The sequence below is a fragment of the Cottoperca gobio genome, chromosome 1 (genome assembly GCF_900634415.1).
Source record: "Cottoperca gobio chromosome 1, fCotGob3.1, whole genome shotgun sequence".
NCBI lineage: Eukaryota > Metazoa > Chordata > Actinopteri > Perciformes > Bovichtidae > Cottoperca > Cottoperca gobio.
Genome location: NC_041355.1, coordinates 1232555 through 1258473, shown reverse-complemented (window position 1 = coordinate 1258473; position 25919 = coordinate 1232555). Strand labels below are relative to the sequence as shown.

At 40.9% G+C, this 25919-nt stretch overlaps 1 protein-coding gene across 2 annotated transcripts; it reads left to right on the top strand.

The window, feature by feature from the left end:
- The first annotated feature begins 14086 nt into the window (after positions 1-14086).
- On the top strand, positions 14087-24787 carry LOC115025460 (protein NLRC3-like). 2 transcript variants are annotated; one of them, XM_029457779.1, is made up of 11 exons: positions 14087-14146; positions 15597-15704; positions 15812-15931; positions 17015-17134; positions 18699-18765; positions 18849-19077; positions 19161-20958; positions 21297-21470; positions 22089-22262; positions 22880-22926; positions 23065-24787. In XM_029457779.1, the coding sequence occupies exons 2-11, from the start codon at positions 15616-15618 to the stop codon at positions 23613-23615; spliced, it is 3369 nt and encodes a 1122-aa protein (XP_029313639.1). In that variant the 5' UTR covers positions 14087-14146; positions 15597-15615; the 3' UTR covers positions 23616-24787. The 2 variants fall into 2 exon arrangements, with proteins under 2 accessions (XP_029313639.1, XP_029313720.1); XM_029457860.1 differs by having other exon boundaries at positions 22885-22926; positions 23065-23207.
- The last annotated feature ends 1132 nt before the right edge of the window (positions 24788-25919 follow it).

Genomic DNA, 25919 nt, shown 5'->3' with positions numbered 1-25919 from the left:
TTTACAGTGTGGTGTATCTGCTAATAATAAAACTAAAATAATTACAACCTCCGTCTGGCTTCGTGCTGCACACACCAGAGTGAGTAAGTACAGGATTGCACTTAGACATCTGAAGTACTTGTACTTGAGTTTTACTTTTATATGCAACTTTATGTACTTTGTACTCCACTACATTTGTTTTGCAGCTTTAGTTACTTTTCAGATTTGACATCCCTTCCAGTGAAAACCAATTATCTCATGATATGTTCATTTTAATGTTTGTGATAAAGTGTTACTGCTTGTGTCCTATCCTTCTCCTACTCTTACTGAAAAATACCATAAAAAGAATCCAAAATAAGGAGAGAAAATGTTATAATCCACTTTATTATTACGTTTATTTGTAAAGCACGTTCTAACAACAAGGCAAGGAGTTTTTTAGTTACAAGGTCAGCTGCTGCTCTGCTGATACACATATGTGTTTTTCTTTGTGTGAGTGTGTGTGTATGAGTTTGTGTGTGTGTGTGTGTGTGTGTGTGTATGAGTGTGTGTGTCTGTGTGTGTCTGTTTGATATTAACAGCAGACTGTCCACATGACTCTATATTGAATAAAAAAACAAATATCAGTTACTTAATAATCACATGTCATTGATAACCAACACAGAACACTGTCTCACATGATTGGGGGAGACACACACACACACACACACACACACACACACACACACACACACACACACACACACAATCACCTGTTTTTAAGGTGCATTCAGAGGCTATTTTGGAGCTTTTCATCAAGTGATCTTCAAATATGAAGAACAACTAACGTTAGGTCACGAGGAGTCCTCAAAGTGATCAGAGAAAAGGGCATTTTATAAAATATATTTAAATTCTTAATTTGCAAATGTTTTGTGTGTGTGTGTGCGTGTGTGTGTGTGTGTGTGTGTGTATGTGTGTGTGTGTGTGTGTGTGTGTGTGTGTGTGCGTGTGTGTGTGTATGTGTGTGTGTGTGTGTGTGTGTGTGTGTATGTGTGTGTGTGTGTGTGTGCGTGTGTGTGTGTGTGTGTGTGTGTATGTGTGTGTGTGTGTGGCAGGTTTGGTCGTAAGCCGATGCTTCTGGTGGCTTTAATCACCTCCACCACGATGGGTGTCGCCTATGCCTTCTCCACCTCCTACGTCATGTTCGCTGCCTGCAGGCGCTGTGCGGCGCGGCCCTCAGCGGGCTGTCGATCATCGGCGTGGTGCTCGGTAAGAACTCAAATAGATGATTTGAAACAGAAACACTTCCCCTTCGTGCTCATGTCAGTGTGAAAACCTACTGACGATGTTTCTTATTGTCTGCAGTTTACACTTTAATTCTCACAAGTAAAGGCTGGTGGCTCATTATCTCAAGAGCACAACGTAGTTCTCTTGTTATCTTGAAATCACATCTTAATTATGTTGATATTGTTCTGTTAATTGTTATCTTACGATCGTAACTTCATTTGGAAACTTCTGAATGAAAGCAAACTATTTCACATATGCAGCTGCTTCAAAATAAAAGCCCTCTGACATAATGCCAAACCAGAATCTGAGCCCATTGTGCATCAATACATTTAAAAAAACAAAAGTCCATTTTGAAATGGACCCGTCAGACTCAAAAAGACCCAAAATAATTACATGATAATTATATACATCCTAAATAAAAAATGAAAGTGGAAAACAACAGAAATGTGGTAATAATGTGCTTAAATTACTCATTTATAGAAACAATGTAATGTCCAAGACATTTTGTAATCTTTTGATTATTAATATGTTTATTTGTTATTGTTTACATATATTGCCGAGTCTCCTGTTGTGTGTGTGTTCATGCCGACTGTGTACCTACAGGTTTGCTGTTGCCTTCCTGTACTATGGGATCAGCGTCAGTATCTACCTCACACAGTTCATCTATGGCGCTATTGAAGTTCCCGCCAAAATCCTGACCTTCTTTGTCCTTGCCTAAAAAATAAAGCCAATGTGGAAATACCTTAAACCTGCATTCTTTCTAATACACTCCACCGTTTGTAAAAAGAAGTCAAAATGTATAGAAATCCAGATGCATTAAAAACAAATGTAATACCAAAGGTATCCAGTAAGTAGCGTTTGAAAATATAGGCTACTTTTGCAAAACTCTACACACTAACCACAACACCTTGCACCAAACCAGTCAACATCTCTTGCAAAAAGCAAACAATAAGCAAAACTCTTTTTCAAAATTGTATTTTTGCTATTTTAATTATCATTTGAATTAGCACACGAAGCACCAACGCACTGATAGTATATATGAAAAACCCATTCTGTGCGGGGATCTGTTTGCAAAAAGGTTTTGTCCTGTAGTAAAACTGCATACATACGCAGGAGCGTGGATGTGCATCATCATCAAGGGGAAGAATTTATTTTTCTCTAAATGTTTTAACATGTTTGTCCTTTTTATAGTGCTCGAGCTCAAGCTGTGGAACGGCAATAAGCAACATAGATGTCTCAATGTGGAGTCCAATGTTTACTGTTTTGTGTTACGCTTAATAAATGCATCGGCTACAAGTCTTACTAGTTTCAGGGATAGTGCTTCACTGTTAATGTTAAAGCATTCAGAAAAAACTATATTCCACCCGTGGAATAACTCTGTTCACATGTTTAGCTTCTTGCTTATATCTTGTTTTCATAGTGATTGATTGAAAGAGTATTCATTGTTCTTCCTTTCTGTCTAGACACGCAGAGCGAAGCAAACAGAGATGCAACGATTGAGCAGAAGGAAAGAAACTCTAAAGACACAACGGTGTCACAGGACAACTGATCAGCTGCCCTGGAGAGGACAAGTTCTTCCTGGTTGGTGAGAAGATGAATCCTCGCTGCAGTCCGATGGATCGGTGCTTTTTGGTTTTCATTTGGACCTCAAATGTGAGTAGAAATGTGACACCTGACACTTTGTACAACATCTACTTATAGCAAATTAAGACTATGCAAATAAAATATTTTGTGTGTATTTGTCTTCTTTACTTTATATTTTGTGGTTGAGGAGGTAGAGTGGTCGTCCAGCGGTCGGAGGGTCGGAGGTTCGATCCCCAGCTCCTGCAGTCAGCATGTCGAAGTGTCCTTGGGCAAGATACGGATCCCCAAATTGCTCCCGATGGCCAACAGTGTGTGAGCTGATGTATGGTAGCCTCTGACTCTGTATGAATGTGTGTAAATGGGTGAATGACATGTGTTGTAAAGCACTTTGAGTGATTGCAAACATTGGAAAAGCACCTTATAAAAGCAGTCCATCAGCTTCCATAGGAAAAATAACAACATAAAAAGATATTTTTAATTTTAATTTTACCCAGAATGCAACACAGGGGAAGAAAGAGACTGGAAGACATTTTCCTCAAATACTTTATTGTTCTTGTTGACTGAATTAATTTAAAGTCAGACTATGACTAAATACTTCACTTACCTCAGTTTTGTGGAGATCTACATATTACTAATGTACGTCCTCCATAAAGGACACAAATAACACCAAAGTAAAGCAACAAAGTTAAAGTGCAGATTCTGTAACTATAACCAGCCTCTCTGTGAGTTATGCTTTGTCAGCATGCTTATATGTCCACAGTGACAACGCTAACACGCTGATGTTAATGCAACATTAATTATCAGAAAAGGCCAGCCGAGGCAGGTATTTGTTCATGAACCAATATAATGTTGACCTGATGATGGCGGTAGATGATCGACAAAGTAACAATTCATCCTAAAGGGGAACATCAATGTTTGACAGACTTCACCGACCATAGAGCCATCTGCGAGCATGGATATAAAGTACATCTGCATGTCATGAATTTAATATACATTTCTGGCTCTGATGTCTGGTTGGTGATGAAACCTTGAGGTCCTTCAACTGTGCGGAGCGTCTTTCAATGCTGAAGGCAGTGCATCAGGATCTGATGGCCTGTCATCGCTCTCCAATCAGTTCCTGATGCAGTATCATCAACATGAGGAAACTTTACATTTAAACCTACTGTTTTTAGGGCGTTTGACTCCAAAATACTTCCCTTTGCTGCATCTCTCTCGCCCTTTCCTGTCTTTGTTCAGTCAAATTTAATAAAGGCACCAAAAGTAATCTTTAAAAAAAAATCTCTTCTGTTTTTACATAAAATATTTACTAAACATTGTAAAACGTATCCCAGGGTTGTTTAATTTTAGTCCTAAGAAGCTCTAAAATAAAAAACCGATGTGAAAAAGATGTTTAAAAAACAAAAAAAAAACAAAACAATTATTTTACTTTATTTATATAATATATAAAATTAAGGGGAAAATAAATGTTTGTTTTTTAGTATTGTTTTTTTAGGCTCAGTTCACTCAAAGCAAACAAACAATTATTTATTTCCTTTACTAATATGTGTTCGCTTTCCCTGAGTGATGCACTTTTTTTAAACTTTTGGATCATTGTGACTTTCAGAGGTTGTTTACTGACAATAACAAAATAATCCCTCCGACTTTATATTTGTCAGATTGAGGATTTCCTCTACAGGAAGTGATAGTGCTGCGTTCAGGTGAACCTTAGCCGGCTCTGTGAGACGCTCAAAACTCACAGTTGCCAGCTGAGATTAAACTGGATCACAGCTGTTTCCTGTGATGTCACCATCCTCTCCTCACAAGTGATGCCACAAATATTAATCTTTTTAAATCGTTTAACTCACTAAAAGCAGGATGTGCAGTAAAAGTATCAATTCCACAGAGTAGAAATGCGCAATTATGAGCAATGAAATATATTAATAATAATATAAGTATTATAATTATCATTTAAATTAAGCACCTGGTCAAAGTGGAGCTCATTTGAATTACTTTATATACTCCTGAGTAGTTTGTGGATCTACTCCCAGTAATCAACAAAGGTTTATCTTACCCGATAATAACATCATTATTTATTTGTTGATTATATTTTGTATTATTAATCTGAATTTGCAACGTAACGGACCACGATGGAAACAAATCCTGGATGTTGTTTTAAAATTTTAAAATAACTAATAATACTAATAACTAATAAACTAAACTAGTATTAAATGTATTAAATTAATGTAGTGCAGTAAAAAGTACAATATTTTCCTCAGAGGAATAGTATAAAAGTATTTAAAGAATTTTAAAATAGCACAGTACTTTAGTAAATGTACTTAGTTACTTTCCACCACAGCTTTTACCTCTTACAGCGTCGTTATTGATCAGAAAAGAGCAACTGGATCCTCTCTGCAGGTGATTGTGAGGAAACATGTGACGTCACAGTTGCCTGCAGAGATTAACAAGTCGACCTGAGGAGCTGGAAACACGCACACGCACACGCACACGCACACACACACACACACACACACACACACACACACACACACACACACACACACACACGACAGTCAAAACTGAAAACAAGTGGACAACATAACCAGTTATTGCAAGTTTAAGATGAAACTTCATTTGGACTTTGACACCTGGTTGTGTATAAATGTCTGACTTCATTGTCTGTCTGTTTTTGAATGTGTACTGAAAGTTGCATTTTCAAATTGATCTGCATCAGTGTGGTTGTAGCTCAGAAATGTGCACTTTTCCCCCCGAACAAACCTCAACACACACACACAAACACACACTCTGACACACACGGTGGACAGATGACATGTTGGATTTGTTCCGGCCTGCAGGCTCCGAGGGCTCTAACGAGGCGAGACGTGGACGGACAAAGCTTCAATTAGAGCTGTGGGGTGTCCCAGCAGCGGACAGTGGACACTGAACACGGACCCCCTCGGCCGCTCTATTGTCCCTCCATGGAAAACAGAAAAATAAAGACAATGTGATTTGGTTCTGCTGAAGTGAACTCCAAAAGCCCTGACAGCGTCAGAGAGTTAAAAAGCGCTCGCTCTCGTCTTCAAAGCGTCGTCGACCTCGTCGTCCTCAGCCGGCAGATGTGTCTCTGCATGGCGACCCCTCGCTGTGCTCCACATACACTTTTCATCAGGCTGTTCCTGGTCAAAGAGCATAAACATCATAGCAAGTTTGTGAGCAGATAATCATGTTTCATCACTGAACCCTCAAAGTGTGAACGACATGTTAACAGAGCAACAAGCATGTAGTCCGTACAATGTAACAAGAAGCCTGCAGTATATACACAAACTCAAGATAATATCATCTCACTTAATAGTGTTGATCAGGACTCAACTGTGTCTGATGGTTGGAGGTAGATTTTAAATATATTTTTGATCACTTATTATGTGATTAAGATGTATACAGAATATGAGAAACAATAATCAATTCTCTTGACACAGAATATCTATTTGGTGACGCGGAAAGAATAGTTGTGTTGGATGCAGTGTAAGTCTATACAGCACATGTAAAAACATACATACACATTATTTTTATTAATGCATTATAAATAAAACTCACTTATGAAGTCATGATATTTTGACTGGTGTCAATTCCTAATTCCTACCCTTTCAAATTGCACCCAAATATTGAGCATGTTCAGCACATGTTTCCAACCCCTCAATGTGCATGAGATTAGAAACACATTGTTATCATTTATGAACACCACATCTCGTTTAGAAAACACATACGTGAAATATTAATTCTATCCTTTCGTTAAAATTTTTAATTTTAACAATTTAATAAATGATCAATTTAGTAATTTAAACGTTTCAAAGTAAACACAGAAACAGACTCTGTGAGCATGTGGTCCTGCGCTCGAACACAAAGTCAGTGAACTAAACTCCATCAGCTCAGAAACACAAAGCAGTCGCTTAATATCATCCAGACTGTCAGAGTTACACGGAGCCAGATTATTAACATGATTCAAAATACAGAAAATAAGTTTGTCTTACCTCAGTGATAAACACATGCGGGCTGCCAGGCTGAGGAGAGCAGTGAGAGTCAGTATCGTAGCGCCACGCTGACCCCAACACACACACACACACACACACACACACACACACACACACACACACACACACACACACACACACACACACACACACACACACACACACACACACACACACCCCTCCAGCCTTCACCTCCCCCAACACCTCACCCTCAACTGTCTGCTCTCACTGTTGATCAGGGTTGAAGTTTCCCGTGATTTAAAAATGTTGACTTCCTGTGAACATGTCCCCCCTTTAACCAGGATTAATCATCAGGAAATATGTTTTATTTTAAACACGGAACTGCAAATGTATAACTATTTTGTATTCTTTTATGCACTAATGTCATTTAATTAACTGAACACTATCTTTGAGGTGTAAAAAGACAAAACACCAACAAGAATCATATGAATTTTTCAGCATATCATCAGTTTTAGTGTTACTTAGTGTCAGAACATCTTTATGAATGTGAGATGTTTGAGTCATAATTGTCATCCGTAGTCACCATGACAACCTCCTTTGGTTTGTCCGCTACAGTTTGGAAGACTTGAGTTTTGTCGTTTTGGCCGTCAGCGGGTTTGTTGCAATACGCTGCTTTATTGTCTATTTTACTCTAAATGGGAACATAATTTACTAAATGAACATCACGCTGTATTGAAGAAGATTTGAAACTAGCGATTGAGACTATGAAAGTGTCAGTTAAATATTTACTGAGGTAATAAATCAAGTAGGGTCATTTTCTCATAGACTTCTATACAATCAGCCTTTTTGCAACCGGTGGAGTCGCCCCCTGCTGGAGATTAGACAGAATGCAGGTTTAAGAAACTTTAATGCTCCACATTGTGGTCTCAATGTTTTTTGTAAGCTTTCTCTACACTGCCAGGTGTACATTTTTAGTGGTGAATATGCTACTAAACCCTATTTAGTTGTTTTTTTGTCCCTGAACTGTCACATTTCCTAACATTTAATCTAAAAAGAAATACTAAAATGAAACTTAAAAACCTCAAAATGTGTAAAATGTAAGCCACTGTAGAACGTAAACTACCTTTCATGTGCTCTCTATGATATCCTGCACTGGTGTTAATGACGGTTAATGAGCTTCGGAGAAGGAAACTATGATCCAGCGATAACACCCAAACATCCCACTGTGAACTCTTTGGGCTCTTTTACTGATATCTTGGATTGAAACGCATGTATTCAGTTTTCATTTCCACACCAATTTAAAAGAAAAACACAGTTTGGTGAGAAAAACTTAAATAACATTCAGAATGTTCAGTTCATAAACATTTTCTGACTTCTATGAGTCAGCAGAGCTTCATGGCTGCATGTGAATGTAGAAACGTTTTAAAGTTGTTCCTGGATGGTGGAGGACTGAGTGTCGACCAATTTAGTCATTAATTAACTGCTTTCTTTTGAAAAAGCTTCGACATGCGAGCGTAGCCTTGTTGTCGTGTGTTTTTCTTATCAGGCAGCCGCCGGCATTCCCACCTTCACATGTCTGACGTGTTTCTTTTCAACTGCAGCACCTGCAGACTTCCCACAGACTAAAACACAACGTGTCACTTTAAGGACATTTCTAATAGTTTGTCAAGATGATCATTCATAACAGATTATGAAGATTGATTATTCAGATCCTTCACAAAGTAAAAGTTGTGCATTCAAAACCTTACTTAAGTTAAATTATACAAGTATTATAAGCAAGATGTACAGAAAGTAGTATGAAAAGTAAAAGCATTCGCATTAAACTGTATATGATGGATTAATAGATAGATTAATAGATAGAGAGAGAGACAGAGACAGACAAAGAGATACAGACAGACAGACAGACAGAGAGAGAGACAGACAGACAGACAGAGAGAGAGAGACAGACAGAGAGACAGAGACAGAGAGAGACAAAGAGAGACAGACAGACAGACAGACAGACAGAGAGACAGACAGAGAGACAGAGACAGAGAGAGACAGAGACAGAGAGAGAGACAGAGAGACAGAGAGACAGACAGAGAGAGACAGACAGACAGACAGACAGAGAGAGAGAGACAGAGAGAGAGAGAGAGAGAGACAGAGAGACAGAGACAGAGAGAGACAGAGACAGAGACAGAGACAGACAAAGAGAGACAGACAGACAGACAGACAGACAGAGAGAGAGACAGAGAGAGAGAGAGAGACAGACAGAGAGACAGAGACAGAGAGAGACAGAGACAGAGACAGAGACAGAGACAGAGACAGAGACAGACAAAGAGAGACAGACAGACAGACAGACAGAGAGAGAGACAGACAGAGAGACAGAGACAGAGAGAGACAGAGACAGACAAAGAGAGACAGACAGACAGACAGACAGACAGACAGACAGACAGACAGACAGAGAGAGAGACAGACAGAGAGACAGAGACAAAGAGAGACAGACAGAGAGAGAGATTTTTTGATTTTTCAAAAACACTTTATTTACATATTCTTAAAACAAACAGTTTACTAATAAAGTGTAACGATATATTTATATATTTATAAATAACAATTTTATAAATATATAAAAATTATCCAATAAAAACCTGTGTAAAGTGTAAACATTCATTATTCACAGTGCAGATAATATTTTTAAAACACCAACGTTCTTTAAAAGTGTCGAGATCCCCGGTATGTTTGTAAAACCTAAAATCGAGCCAGAGTCTTGCCCTGATATTACAGAGCCACACTGTCTTGGCCTCCTGCCCCTCTCTGTTCTCAACGCTGTTCCTCCTGCTTATATAAATCGCCATTTTTGCCTCTCCCGAGAGGAAATTTAGGAGCTGCCACTTTTCTTTGTTGTCTTTTTTGTAGGCAACTCCCATGATAAAAACACTCTCGGTAAAAACTACGTTAAAAAGACTAAAAACCAATGTTAAAAGAGAGAAGAACTCTGTGAGTCTCTTACACTCAGTAAAAACATGGAATACAGTCTCACGTAAGTTGCAGAAAGGACACTTGTTAAAAACAGCAGGATAAATGACAGAGATAAAAGCGTTACAGGCGACGGCACCATGTAAAATCCTCCACTGGAGGTCGGCTGTCCGCTTTTTGAGGGGAGGTTTGTAAAAAGACCCCCACTGTGGGCTTGGTCCACTTCCTCCACCCAGTCTGTTGCTCCACACAGTGGAGGGTCTGCTGCACAGGCCTTTCTTGTGGATGCTTTTTACACAGTTCGTATATAGAGTCTTTTTGTCGGCTCTGTGCAGCGTCAGTCCTGCCGGGTTAGTGACCTTGAGCAGGGGACCAGTCAGTTCTCCCAGCCCTGGGCTCAGGTTGATCTCTGGAAAAGGGTCTGCTGGGTCTGGAGAAGCCTTCCCGTCACTGTAGTCTTTTATTAGGCTCTTCTCCTTCCCAGATAGCCTCTGGCTCCACAGCTCCAGAATTCTCTCGGCCACTCGAGCGGAGGTCAGACCCAGCAGAAAGCCCAGGGCTCGGGTATCGCTCAGCGCCGGCCCCACTGCATTCACCAGTTGCTGCAGGCACAGGGTTTTGGACCTGCAGAGCGCCACCATCAGGCCGGGTGTTCTGCTGCTGCTGACGTCCAGCCTGGCTCTGTAAATCAAAGGCTCCTTCAACAACCAGTGCAGAGAGTCCGACTTTGGACACCTTTTATGATTAAAAAGGGCCCAAGACTTAAAAACACCCTGATAAAATGGAGGCAGCCCATTTAACTTAAAAAAATTAGAATCAGTTAAAAACAGAGCAGCATCCAGCCCCAGGTTATTTACACGTCTGAGAATGCAGCTGGTCACATCTCTCCACACCAAATCAACCGGGCCGGTAAGATATTTACCTGAAAACTGAAGTCTAAAAGTGGCTGTTCGGCTGGCCAGGTGGACAAGGCCCTGTCCCCCCTCCTCTCTGGATAAAAACAGCACCCCCTGTGGCACAGAGTGTAGACCATCCCAAAAAAACAAAAAAACAATTTCTTTCTGTAGCTTTGCTAAAAAACCTGAGGGAGGGTCTACACAGGTCAGACGGTGCCACAATCGGGATGCTACAAGGTTGTTTAAAACCAAAACCCTACCTTTAAAAGACATCTGAGGGAGCAGCCACTTCCACTTGGAAAGCTTTCCCTGAATCTTTTCTGTGACGTTCTCCCAGTTCTTCTGGACAATAATTTATTTTCCTAAAAACACACCAAGATATTTCAGGCTGTCAGTTCTCCAGGTGAGGCTCTGGGGAAGAACTGGGAGACCGCCACGCCACTCCCCGACAGCGAGGGCCTCACTTTTCTTCCAATTTACCTTCGCTGCCGATGTTACACTAAAACTATCTACTATATCTGTTAAAATGGCCGCATATCTCTTGCTTGTAATAAAAACAATTATGTCGTCTGCGTATGCGGATAAAACAAATCTGTTATTAAAACCAGGTAAAACCAGACCTTGTAGGTTGGAGCGTATTTTGCAGAGGAGAGGTTTAAGGGAGAGCGCATAGAGCATCCCCAACAGAGCACAGCCCTGCCGGACCCCTCTATACACTCTAAAAGGAGCACACAGACTACCATTAAATTTCAGCACACTCTCAACTTCACTGTACAACACCTTAATCTTGCCTATGAAACCAGCGCTGAACCCAAACTTCTCCATTACTTTCCAGAGGAAGTTGTGCTCAACGCGGTCAAAGGCCTTTTCCTGGTCTAGAGAAATCAGACCAGTATCAAAGCCCAATGAGCTGGAGACCTCCAAAACATCTCAAATTAGGTAGACATTGTCTACCATGGACCTGCCGGGCACACAGTACGTCTGGTCCCGGTGGATGACCTGCTCCCTAGCCCCCCCCAGCCTGGTGGCCAGAGCCTTGGACAGAAGCTTGTAATCCACACACAGCAATGACACAGGGCGCCAGTTTCCGATGTCCTGCAGGTTTCCTTTCTTGGGCAGGAGCGTTATCACGGCCCTGCGGCAGGACATCGGCATGGAACCAGAGGCCAGACTCTCGTTAAAAACATCTAAAAGATCTGTTGCTAAAATGTCCCAATATGCTTTAAAAAACTCAACAGTGAGGCCGTCGATACCGGGAGCCCGCCGTCCTTGCATTTTCTGCAGAGCAGCCTGTAGTTCCCGTGTAGTTAACGGCCCCTCCAGCTGTGAGTTGGTTTCCTCGGCTACCTGAGGTAGTCCCCCTAAAAACCCCTCTAAAAGCGTTTCCTCCCCCTCATACTCACTCGAGTATAGGGAGGGATAAAAACTACGTGTTCTGATCTGGCTTGGTTCCGTTATTTCTTGCCCTGTGACTGAGAGCAGTGAGTGGATTACCCTCTTCTGTCCGTTCTTCTTCTCCAGGCCGAAGAAGCTAGATGGAGCATCCATTTCGTTGGCGTTTTGGAACCGTGACCGGACCAGTGCGCCCTGGACTTTAATGTCCAGCAGGTCGGCTAATGCCATTTTTTTTACTTTGAGGATTTCAATATATCCTCGATCTCCTGTGGACTCACTGATTTGTTCTAGTTCTACTATATCACCCTCCAGGTCTTTCATAGATCTGGTGATGCCATGTGTGACATTGAGGGTGTGCTGCTGACAAAGTATTTTACCATGGTCCCACCACTGCCTAAGACTGTTAAAATCCCCCTTCCTCTGCCTAAAAACACTCCAGAAATAAATAAAAACTTCTCTAAATTGTTTTTATCAAATGTTAAAACTGAGTTAAAGTGCCAGTATGCGCTTCTTGGCAACACATTTCTATAAAAACATTACATAAAAGCAAAGAGTGATCTGTAAAACCACAGGTATAATATTGCACATTTTAAAAATGTTAAAATGATGTTTAAAACAATAAATACGATCTAACCTGGCAGAGGAAATCCTATTTTCTCTGCATTGGGACCATGTGTATTGTTTAGCCTCTGCGTTCATCCTCCGCCATACATCCACCAGACCATGAGAGCGGACCAGCTGCCTCAGAACATGCTGGGACGCTGGATGCGGCTCTGCGCGATCTAAAAAAGCATTTTCTGTACAGTTAAACCCCCCCCCCCCCAAGAATAAAAAACATCATTAATTTTTTGTAAAAACAACTTCCTCTCTGCACCGATTGTTGGGACATACACATTTATAAAAACAGCATTAAAAAGGTCAAACTGGGCTTTTACTAAAAGCAACCTCCCCTCGATAAAATGCTCGACCTCCAGTGAGACTGGAGTAAAAGATTTGGAGAAGAGGAAGCCCACTCCTCCACTAAGAGATGTGTTGTGGCTTAAAATGACTTCCCCTTCCCACTCCCTCCTCCAGTCTATCTCCTTAAAGCCGTCGCTGTGCGTCTCCTGTAAAAAAAGGACATCAATGTGTTTTAATTTTGCAGTTTCATATATTTGTGTCCTTTTTTTAAAAACTCTGGCTCCGTTCACATTTAAAACACCCACTTTAAAAGTATCCATGGCTGAGATGTTAAAATAAAAAATAAAAACAAATTAATTAATTAAGACACCCATCATCACTGTTTATTTGTTTTTTTTACTCTAAGCACAAGTTTTTTTAATCTATAAACCTCCTGCTCAATGAGGCCAGACTCCTCTCTTTGGCTCATATGGAATCTGGTTGAGCTAATAAAAACGAGTAAATCCGGAAAGTAATCCTCCACTTTTACTCCGTGTTGGTTTTTTGTTTGTTGGAGAAAAACTTTTCAACATTTCAACTGAGTACATTTTTGTTTTCTGGCTGTTGCTCAGAGTAAAACCAGGGATGTCTCTGCTGTCTGACACACACTCCTCTTCACTAAAACTGTCTTCTGCCTGTCCCTGTTTCCTGCCTATCTGTTTTTCCTCCCTGACTTTACTGTTCTTGGCATCACTGGATGCATTCTTACTTTTCTTTTTCCGTTTTGTGGCAGGTTTTTGTTTTATTGTCTCTTCCAAAAAACAAACTATCCTTCTTTGAATGAAAAAAAAAAAAATCCTTTATAAATAAAATACAAAATTGAGGTATGTAGCTGAGGCTGTTAACTGTGTCAGCACACGTTTATCATGAGTCTTGAATCATCATAAGCACATGTGGGGTAATATTTCCTTTTTGCTATCTGGGAAAGGTAAAGGACAATAAAAGTCAAACACAAAAGTTAAACACAAACACAACATACAGTATCACATGGTTGTGGTTGTGTTGTAATGTTGGATGGATATGACAGGAAATTGCATAGCAAGTTGGAAGTTCCCTGCTGCGTCAGACTCACACTGTACTTCGTCCTTCCTCATTTCTTGTAAACGTCTTTGACTCAAAGACTGACTGGTCTTTGAGGTTGTCGACACATTTTAATATTCTCCAAACCTTCAGGTAAGAGTCTTATGGTTTTCTTTTTAGGCTTCTGCTCATTATACCTCAGTAAATACATTTGTATTGTGATGTGAAGCTTACGGTTTCTTTTTTTAATACATTTTTGAGATCTCTGTCTCTACACTGAACCATCAAGATACTTGCTGTTTAGTGTACTTGAAAAGTAACAGGATTGTTGCAGCTGGGGTTGTTACGGTATGAGATTTTCACAGTACGATAACTGTCTCAGAAAATATTTCAGTTTCACTGTATCATGCTATACGGTACACTTTTACATTTGTATTATTGTTGTTATTATTGTTGTTATGATTGGTGTTTTTATTATTATTATTATCAGCTACTGACCTTTAAATGAATGAGAACAGAATTATAATAATATACAGAATTATAAACCTTATAAAAGGAATGGCATGCAACTATAAAATGTTACATAATTTAAGCATGTTAGTTTACATATGAGCAGCACTATATCATGTTAAATGAACTATTAATGACTATGTGATTAAATAAAAACATCAGCTGTGGGCTTTTAAAATAATGTCCTATGAATAATTAACATATACTTTAGGTGTGCGACAATACATGCGATACAAGTGAGAACAAATGACTTCAGAGATCTGACTTACTGTGTTTCAGCTCATCACAATGTTTTTTTTTATTTTTTTTTAAACTGGGACCTGAATCCTTAAAAAGTCTGAAATTACCTTAATATAATATTAAAGTAAATATTAGCTACACTGAAGATGAAACTGTTAACATTTCTTCACCATCATTTGTTATGAATTTATTGTCAGAAAGCTCCATTAGTTTCTTCGAAGTCGGAGCTCTATGTCCATCCATCCATCCATCCATCGTCTACCACTTATCCGGGATCGGGTCGCGGGGGCAGCAGCTCCAGTAAGGAACCCCAATCTTCCCTTCTCCGGGCCATATCCTCCAGCTCCGACTGGGGGATCCTGGGCGTTCCCAGGCCAGTGAGGAGATATAATCTCTTCCCCGGGGTCTCCTCCCAGCTGGACGTGCCTGGAACACCTCCCTAGGGAGGCGCCCAGGTTGCATCCTTATTAGATGCCCGAACCACCTCAACTGGCTCCTTTCAACGTAAAGGAGCAGCGGCTCTACTCCGAGTCTCTCACAGATGGCTGAGCTTCTCACCCTATCTCTAAGGGAGACGCCAGCCACCCGTCTGAGAAAACACATTTCGATCGCTTGTACCCGTGATCTCGTTCTTTCGGTCATGACCCAGCCTGCGGTGCGGTAAAGTGACTGTAATACTGCCCCCGCTGCTCCGATTCTCCGGCCAATCTCTCGCTCCATCGTCCCCTCACTCGCGAACAAGACCCCAAGGTACTTGAACTCCTTCACTTGGGGTAATGTGGGGTAGTGACTAAGAGTAATGCAGATAAATGATGTTTGAGCTCTGACTGCATGTTGTTGTGTTTGTGTGAAGGAGTTGGCTCTGCTCTGCTATGAATCAGTGTGAAGAGACAGAGGATGAAGTGACTCCCTCTAAAACCACTCTGTGTGGGGAACATGACGGCCAGACCAGAACTCAGAGGTAAGATGAGGATCTCTTACTGTTCATGACTCTTCTCCATGTCAGAACTCAGTGCTCAAACTCCATAATCTTTTCACAGTCAAAGCTCTGTGTGTATTGTGTTGAAGCCCAGAGCAGCGACAGAGACCAGATTCTCCTGAACCTGAACCGAGCTCTGCGTCAATCAGGAGCCACCAGTCCATGGAACCACCTTTAGTGTTTAAAGGACAACTTCCTGCAGAGATTCAGTAAGTCAAGTTCTGCACAAGTTCTAACAATGCTGTTGGAGGAACATTTATTTTGCAACATTTCACGCAGTCATTTCAAAGAACTCTCTTGTTATGCTCTCCACCTCCTCTTTTCTCATCATGTTATATTCTAGAAATAGTTAAAAAAGAAGGAGTGATAAGTGTCACAACCTGGCTCGAGAGGAGGTGACAAGGAGGGAGACCCACAATCAAATAACTTTGCTATATGGTTTAATTAAGTAAATGATACACAGAGCACAAGCAAAATACAAATAGCAGGCAGCAGGCCATAGGGAAGAGACTGAGAAGATCTTGCAGGTCTGCTTAATAGCCTGAGCCCAGCCTGCTCAAGTGTGCTGAATCACTGACGAGGAGATGACGAGGTCTCAGCTCCACCAATTAACCTCCTGAAACACAGTTTAAGCACACAACCTGGGAAGGACAGGACAGCCACCTCTGAGGCCGTCACATCAGCAACATGACACGATTAATATAAGAATGTTTTGTGTATTATATTTGTATTGTGCACATTATTCAACGTTCAAACTTGATAATCCAACTCTGAAGCTGATGTTTCTCCAATCATGTGTGAAGAAATTTAGGCTTTTGTAGTCCTTCAAAGTCCCGACCTTACTCGGCATGCATTAAAAATCATTCTGGAGTTGGGAGTTTGAGAGCTTGCGGACAAGGGTATCAAACAGATGTTTATAGTTTCACCCTCACTAACCATTTGGGTTTTTCGGGTCTGTCTGGCATCTCCCTCACTACGGACCATCATATGGACCTGTGTATAGAAAGCTGTCAGAAAGCACTTTACCTGCGGTGCGGTAAAGTGACTGTAATACTGCCCCCGCTGCTCCGATTCTCCGGCCAATCTCTCGCTCCATCGTCCCCTCACTCGCGAACAAGACCCCAAGGTACTTGAACTCCTTCACTTGGGGTAATGTAGGGGTAGTGACTAAGAGTAATGCAGATAAATGATGTTTGAGCTCTGACTGCATGTGTTTGTGTGAAGGAGTTGAGCTCAGTGCTCAAACTCCATAATCTTTTCACAGTCAAAGCTCTGTGTGTATTGTGTTGAAGCCCAGAGCAGCGACAGAGGCCAGACTCTCCTGAACCTGGACCGAGCTCTGCGTCAATCAGGAGCCACCAGTCCATGGAACCACCTTTAGTGTTTAAAGGACAACTTCCTGCAGAGATTCAGTAAGTCAAGTTCTGCACAAGTTCTAACAATGCTGTTGGAGGAACATTTATTTTGCAACATTTCACGCAGTCATTTCAAAGAACTCTCTTGTTATGCTCTCACCTCCTCTTTTCTCATCATGTTATATTCTAGAAATAGTTTAAAAAGGAGTGATCAGCAACATGACACGATTAATATAAGAATGTTAGCTTATATTGTGCACATTATTCAATGTTCAAACTGGATAATCCAACTCTGAAGCTGATGTTTCTCAATCATGTGTGAAGAAATTTAGGCTTTTGTGCATTGGGGTATAGTTATCTTGTCACTGCAGACCTATACTACCTCAGTGGTGTACCCCATAAAAAAGAATGAGGCTTTCTCAAAGCCTTTCAGATTAACACCATCTATGGAGGTCAGTCAGGTTCAGAAATTCTTCAAAGTGATCCTTCCAGCACAAAATTCTGAGTCTGGGTCAACTCTAGGCCATGCTCTGCCCACAAATGTTGTCTACACTTCTCTAGAACCTCTTTGAGGAAGCCTGAAAGTCCTTCTAAATGGCCTCATCTCAAGTTTTTGCTTTTATGACCACAGAAGCTGGGGTCCATCTGCCCTCCCAATACTGACCTACTGCTTTATGAGTCTCTTGGTCCAACTAAGTCTGAAAGGACTCTACTTTAGCTACATGTTCTCCTACACTGTTTGTGTTCACCAGCAGGTTCTTTGGTTGCTTTCGCAATATGCTTTAAACACGGCTTTCAAAGTCCCGACCTTACTCGGCATGCATTAAAAATCATTCTGGAGTTGGGAGTTTGAGAGCTTGTGGACAAGGGCATCAAACAGATGTTTATAGTTCACCCTCACTAACCATTTGGGTTTTTCGGGTCAGTCTGGAAGCTCCCCCACTACGGACCATCATATGGACCTGTGTATAAACCACCTTATGCTGGAACATGGTGGTCTTTCTGAAAAATCCATGGAATCATCCATTGTCTGTAAATGCTTATCCTACTCAGAATCGCGGGGGGCCGGAGCCGATCCTAGCCAAGATTGGGTGAGAGGCGGGGTACACCCTGGACTTTGGGATAGGGCTGAGACATAGAGACAGACAATAGTTCACGCTCACATTCACATACAGGAAGTTTAGAGTCAACACTTAACGCCTGCATGTCTTTGGACTGTGGGAGGAAGCCAAGGCACTCTGAGAAAACCTGCGCTCACATGGGGAGAACATCAAATTCCACAAAGAAGGGCCAGTGGGTTCAAACTCGCAAACCTCTTTTGTTTAGTTTTTTCAAATAAAATCAGTTTTCTCTCCCAATGCTTTCTATCCATCAGCACCATACTTAGTACACAGACAAAGACCAGTTTTCTAGACAATTGAGATTGACAACATGGTTAAAAATTAAAGAATTATGTTATAAATAGATGCTGTTTCACCAATTATAGTGAGCTGCTTCTTAGATCAATTGAAAGGTGTCAGCATGTATACCTGTATCACCTATTATATTATATTTCACCCAAAGAAAAATATGCAAAAGGTGTATCTGTTGATTTTTATCATATTTTATGTTTTCTCTGCAGTGTTCAGCAGATTACCAGGGGTCAGTCAGTCCAGCAGCATCCAAGAGATTTGGACTCCATATTTATGGTGTGTAAATGTCCAACAACCTCTACCTCAGTAGCAAATAAAATAAAGATAATTTTAAATTCTTAGGTTTTCTTCTCTTCCAGCATCTTGAAGAATGCATTGTCACCTTTGTAAAACACGAGCTAAAAAAGTTCCAAAAGATTCTGAGTCTAGATGACCCTGAATGCTTTGAGAGGCAGAGTGAGGATGAGGAGGTGTTGGATGGTGAGAAGGAAGAGAAGAGGAGGAGCAGCAGAGAGGAATTTCTGAAGATTACACTGCACTTCTTGAGGAGAATGAAGCTAGAGGAGCTGGCTGACTGTCTGCAGAGCAGTAAGAGAATTTTACACAATCTATCTTTCTCGTATTAACAATAGCATCCACTGACTGATCATTTTCATTGTGTGTTCATTCAGGAACTGATGCTGCAGTTTGTCAACCTCAACTCAAATCTCACCTGCAGAAGAAGTATCAGTGTGTGTTTGAGGGGATTGCTAAAGCAGGAAACCCAACCTTTCTGAATCAAATGTACACAGAACTGTACATCACAGAAGAAGGACCTACAGAGGTCAATGATGACCATGAGGTCAGACAGATTGAAACAGCATTCAGGAAACCAGATAGACCAGAAACAACAATCAGATGTGAAGACATCTTTAAACCCTCACCTGGAGGACACCAACCAATCAGAACAATGATGACAAAGGGAGTTGCTGGCATTGGGAAAACAGTCCTAACACAGAAATTCATTCTGGACTGGGCTGAATACAAAGCCAACCAGCACATACAATTCACATTTCCATTCACTTTCAGAGAGCTGAATATGCTGAAAAAGAAAAAGTACAGCATGTTGGAACTTCTTCAACACCACTTTTCTGAAACCGCAGGAATCTGCAGGTTTGAAGAGTTCCAGGTTTTGTTCATCTTTGACGGTCTGGATGAGTGTCGACATCCTCTGGACTTTCACAACAATGAGATCCTGACTGATGTTACAGAGTCTACCTCAGTTGATGTGCTGCTGACAAACCTCATAAGGGGTAAACTGCTACCCTCTGCTCGCCTCTGGATAACCACACGGCCTGCAGCAGCCAATCAAATCCCTCCTGAGTTTGTTGACATGGTGACAGAGGTCAGAGGGTTCACTGACCCACAGAAGGAGGAGTACTTCAGGAAGAGATTCAGAGATGAGGAGCAGGCTGGCAGAATCATCTCCCACATCAAGACATCACGTACCCTCCACATCATGTGCCACATCCCAGTATTCTGCTGGATCACTGCTACAGTTCTGGAGGATGTGTTGAAAACCAGAGTGGTACAAGAGCTGCCCAAGACCCTGACTGAGATGTACATCCACTTCCTGGTGGTTCAGACCAAACGAAAGAACTTCAAGTATGATGGGGGAGCTGAGACAGATCCACACTGGAGTCCAGAGAACAGGAAGATAATTGTGTCTCTGGGAAAACTGGCTTTTGAGCAGCTGCAGAAAGGCAACCTGATCTTCTATGAATCGGACCTGAATGAGTGTTGCATCGATATCAGAGCAGCCTCAGTGTACTCAGGTGTGTTCACACAGATCTTTAAAGAGGAGAGTGGACTGTACCAGGACAAGGTGTTCTGCTTCGTCCATCTGAGCGTTCAGGAGTTTCTGGCTGCTGTTCATGTCCATCTGACATTCAACAACTCTGGTGTCAATCTGCTGTCAGAAAAATCAACTTCTTGGTGGTGGTGGTTTCCATTTAGAAACAACCCAGAACCAACTCATCTCTATCAGAGATCTGTGGACAAGGCATTACAGAGTCCAAATGGACACCTGGACTTGTTCCTCCGCTTCCTCATGGGTCTTTCTCTGCAGTCCAATCAGACTCTCCTACAAGGTCTGATGACACGGACAGGAAGTAGCTCACAGACCAATCAGGAAACAGTCGAGTACATCAAGAAGAAGATCAGTGAGAATCTGTCTCCAGAGAGAAGCATCAATCTGTTTCACTGTCTGAATGAACTGAAGGACAGTTCTCTAGTGGAAGAGATCCAACAGTACCTGAGTTCAGGAAGTCTTTCCACAGATAAACTGTCTCCTGCTCAGTGGTCAGCTCTGGCGTTCATCTTACTGTCATCAGAAAAAGATCTGGACGTGTTTGACCTGAAGAAATACTCTGCTTCAGAGGAGGCTCTTCTGAGGCTGCTGCCAGTGGTCAAAGCCTCCAACAAAGCTCTGTAAGTGCAAATATAAGTACATAATGTTTCACATGTGCAGGATTGTTCTCAACTAAGGAACGTCTCAGTCAACTGATAGATGCAAGATTTAGTCAACAAATTGATTAATAATTTGTGTAAATTACTAGGATCCCAGGTGTGACTATACTTTTTGACATTTTTTCCTAGTTGATATACACAAAAAAACACTATTCCTTCAAAAGATGTTTTCAAAAAAGATCCTGATGCTTGAATTTTAGACTTCTCAACTACGTAGGGGCAACCCCAGAAATGTTATGTGTTGTAGATTGTAGATGAGAGAAACTTTATCAGTGTCTCTGTCTCTAATACTCCTTCAGGTTGAGTCACTGTAATCTATCAGACAGAAGCTGTGAAGCTCTGTCCTCAGTTCTCAGCTCCAAGTCCTCTAGCCTGAGAGAGCTGGACCTGAGTAACAACAACCTGCAGGATTCAGGAGTGAAGCTGCTCTCTGTTGGGCTGCAGAGTCCACATTGTAAGCTGGAGACTGTCAGGTAAGGTTTTTGTTTAACAGATAAGAATTAAATATTGTTTGACATATATAAGTATAAGTTAATTTGAATTTAAACAAAAATACTTAACTCAGCAGGATTTATCAGCAAAGGTAACATTCAACAATCATTAAAGCTACTCCATCATTATTTTTACATTAACAGTCAATCAAATGACCATGTGACCAATAACCAAAGTTAGAGACTAGCTGGTGAAGAAAGTGAAACATTTAGCAACTAAAGAGCCAGAGCCATATTTTTCATAAGAGATGGTGGCACCTTAGCCCCTTTTTTAACCTTAGCACTCAGACAATACTCCTTTGTGATTCTGCTATCCAGCCATCAATGTTATGTTTTACAGCTTGTTGTGCTGCCTCTGAGTGGTCATAAATCAATGAACTTTAAGTCATTTTTTTTAATGATTTATTTTCATTTGACTGTATAGTAACAAACAGTTAGTTAACACTGACAAGGAAAGAATAGCTGACAATAAAAGTGTGTGTGTGTGTGTTTGTGTGTGTATATGTGCGTGTGTGTGTGTGTGTGTGTGTGTGTGTGTGTGTGTGTGTGTGTGTGTGTGTGTGTGTGTGTGTGTGTATGTGTGTGTGTGTGTGTGTGCAGGCTGTCAGGCTGTCTGATCACAAAGGAAGGCTGTACTTCTCTGGCCTCAGCTCTGAGATCCAACCCCTCCCTTCTGAGAGAGCTGGACCTGAGCTACAATCATCCAGGAGACTCGGGAGTACAGCTGCTGTTGGCTGGACTGGATGATCCACAATCGAGATTGGACACGCTCAGGTATGAACAGACAACAAGAGCTCACACACTGTTTCTCTGCCACACTAACAAGCTTAGGACAGTTGGTTCACAGTCTGTACCAGTAGTACTGCTAATAACAGAGAAGACAGTAACTGTCTGAGACTGACCTCTTAATTGATATCAGTCCAGGATTCAGTGGTGATTTTACAGGATTCAGTTTCCAAGTTGAAAATCGAGCTTAATCTGTGCAGTGTCTGCCAGTCGTGAACTGAACATAACATCATTGATCACTAAAGTAAGTAACAACAAAATATAGCAACAGACAATAATGGAATTTGTGTACTTCTTAAAATAAATAAAGCTGTGAAAAGAACATTTTGGCAATACATGTGTTGTGTTGACAACTGACACTAGTTGGAGTTAAGTTAAAGTGTCAACAGATAACTACCTCCCCCCTAGCGCTTCCAAGTGGTATTGGTGCCAAACACAATCAGATCGCTCTCCGTTTAATATTCATATATTTTCTGTCCGTTTATTATCATATGAACAAGATATGAACAACATTTTACTGTTTTATTTTTATTATATTAATTATTTTGAGAATCCTTGATGAGGAAGCCTCTGAATGTTCATTCTGACTTTGTTTCTTCCTCCAGAACAGAACATGGTGGAGAGCAGTGGCTGAAACCTGGTCTGAGGAAGTGTAAGTGTGTGTTCATTTTGGTTCATGAAACAAGGCACAACATGTTAAAGTAGCTTAAATCAAAAGTTTGTGTATCTGCATTCAATTATCAGTTACATGATAAACTGCTGCAGTATTATGTCTTGTTCTCGCCATCAGATGCCTGTGAACTCACACTGGACACAAACACAGTAAGCAGAAGCCTCAAACTGTCAAACAACAACAGGATGGTGACACATGTGAGAGAGAAGCAGCCATATCCTGATCATCCAGAGAGGTTTGACTACTGGTATCAGCTGCTGTGTAGAAATGGTCTGACTGGTCGCTGTTACTGGGAGGTCGAATGGAGAAGAAGGGTTGATGTATCACTGAGTTACAGAGGAATTGGAAGGAAAGGAAACAGTGCTGACTGCAGGTTTGGAGGGAATAATCAGTCCTGGTGTTTATTTTGCTCTGATGTTGATGGTTACTCTGTCTGGCATAATAACAGAAGAATAGACCTCCCTCACTCCTCCTCCTCATCCTCGTCCTCTGTCTCTAACAGAGTAGCAGTGTATGTGGACTGTCCTGCTGGCACTCTGTCCTTCTACAGAGTCTCCTCTGACACCCTGATCCACCTCCACACCTTCAACACCACATTCACTGAACTTCTTTACCCTGGGTTTGGTTTCTGGTTGTCTGACACCTCAGTGTCTCTGTGTTCACTGTAGGAGGGAGAGTCTCAAAACATTTTGGAAGTAGCGGATTGTCCCCTAAAATAAGAGGGGAGTCAACTTATACTAAATTTACAGCCTAATAATGGAAAGAGGACACGAGGTGAAACTCAAGAACACCATTCACAAAGATAGGAGAAAGAGACAACAGAGAGAGAGAGAGAGAGAGAGAGAGAGAGAGAGAGAGAGAGAGGTTGAAGATCCTGGAGGGTGAAGATCGAGATCCTCCTCTCATTTATTGACCTGAAGATTGTCACAAATGCCTTAATTTCCTATCTGCTAGAATACTGCAATGCTCTTTATTTGAGAATCCTTGACTCGCCGGCAGCTGGTACAGAATACTGCTGCTGGACTCCTAACTGGTACCAGGAAGAGAGACAACATCACACCTGTACTGGAGTCCTTATATTGTCTACCACTGAAGTTTAAAGTTATAGTATTTGTTTTTAAAGCTTTACACAGCCTGGCCCCAGTATATCTCTGAGCTGCTCTGCCCCCTTTTCAAGCCCAGATCTCTAACCCTAACCCTAACCCTGATCCTCAGACCAGCTGCTCCTGACTGTCCCTCCATCGAGGATAAGGGGTAATGGCGTTTGTGCTTTCCCCTTCGCAGTAGCTGCCCAATAGCTTTGGAACAGTATAACATTTTCAATTCAGTGGTCCTACTCTGTAGACTCTTTAATGCTGAACTTGACACTTCACATGTTTCCTCTGGCCTTTGACTGCCCTTAAGGTCTTATGTTGTACTTTTTACTCTTCTTTGTTTTATGTTTTCCATCTGTTCCTTTACTTATTTATGTGTGTATGGGAAAATATTGGTATGTTATCTCTACTGCTTTTTTTTTACTGTTACAAAAAGTCGAAAGTGACATAAAATACATTTGCTCTCAAATAATTAACAATAATCCATAGGGCAGCTTCCACTCAGTAGGTCTCTTCTAGCAAATAATTTTTCGTTAAGGATGAGAAGTTGCGTTGAAGTAGAACCCTGGATATAGCTGTAAGAGACAGAGACTGTATGGCGCCGAATAGCGTGTTATTACTTTTGCTTGTTTTCCACTTGAAACCACGACATGATATATGACTGTGTTGTGTGTATTTTACTGTATAAGATCTGTGCAGGCTTTTTTAAATAAATAAAACGTCTTAAGATAAGATTGACAATTGTGGCTGGATTCACTGATTTCTTTTTCATCTGATTGAATATCAAGAATTTCACTTTCAACATTCACATAAACCTCTAAAGTTTTATTTTATTTTACAATCCTTAACCAGTTGAAATGGGCTCACACAGAAAACATTGTTTTAGGCATTATATTAAAGCGAGCAAGACAGGACAACGTTTAATGATGGGTTCTTATCAGCATCTGTCAGTCTATAGTGAAGGCCTTTTCTTTACAATGGTGACTCTCTTTACAGCCATTTGAAGGCAGCAGGTTTCTCTTCTAGCTGTAGTATCTATTTGGAGTGATGATAATACTGTCACGCTGTGATTACACAGAGCAGATGTGTTGCATAAATGTTGTAAAATCAGCCTGTTGCAAAATAACCACAGAAACGTATTTTGCTTATGTGCACGTCAAACTTGTTGGGTACTGACTCATTGAACGTAGAATCATGACTGCTGATGTAACTTTGGATGTTACATTTTACATTTGTGGATCATAATCAGGATCATTACGGTATAAATCCCAGTTTATGAAGCAATGTCACAGATTTAACAGGCGACTGTTTCAGAGATTGTCCCAGTTTTTTTCTAAAATGCAAAACAGTGAAGTGAATTGAACTTGAAAGTTACACAACAAGGTCACATGGGTTCCCAAAGTGTCCCAGAGCCCTGTGCTTAAATAGAATGAAAGCAGTCTCTAACACCTATAATGTATGATTAAAATATTACCGTATCAGTATTTACGTTGTCTTTTACATAAAATAGAGTTTAGAAGAGTAACACAAATTAGAAAAAGAAAGTTTAAAAGAGAGAGACCAACATTTAAAAGATATTTCATATGAAAAATAAATAAATAATTTGTATGTAATTTGATTTAATACATATATTTTTTTGTATTTCCATCTCCTCAGTTAGTGGATGTTCAGGTCAGTGTAAAGGCATGCTGCACAGGTTTCCTGTGTGTGTATTACTATTACACTGAAGACTTCAATGGATTCAAACTTGCCAAGTTTTTTTAATCCATTGTCGATGTTTCATGAGTGTTTTCTTCTCTTAACCCTCTTAAATACTTTATTTCCATGTGTCCCAACACTGACAGTATCACACACGATAGGCCTTATGGAAGAACGTTT

Bases quoted from the DNA above. Each gene is read 5' to 3' on its own strand.
- LOC115025460 (XM_029457779.1), top strand. From the start codon at position 15,616: ATGAATCAGTGTGAAGAGACAGAGGATGAAGTGACTCCCTCTAAAACC. The intron at 19,078-19,160 runs GTAAGAGAATTT...GTGTTCATTCAG, and splicing joins GGCTGACTGTCTGCAGAGCA to GAACTGATGCTGCAGTTTGT. The intron at 22,927-23,064 runs GTAAGTGTGTGT...TCTCGCCATCAG, and splicing joins GAAACCTGGTCTGAGGAAGT to ATGCCTGTGAACTCACACTG.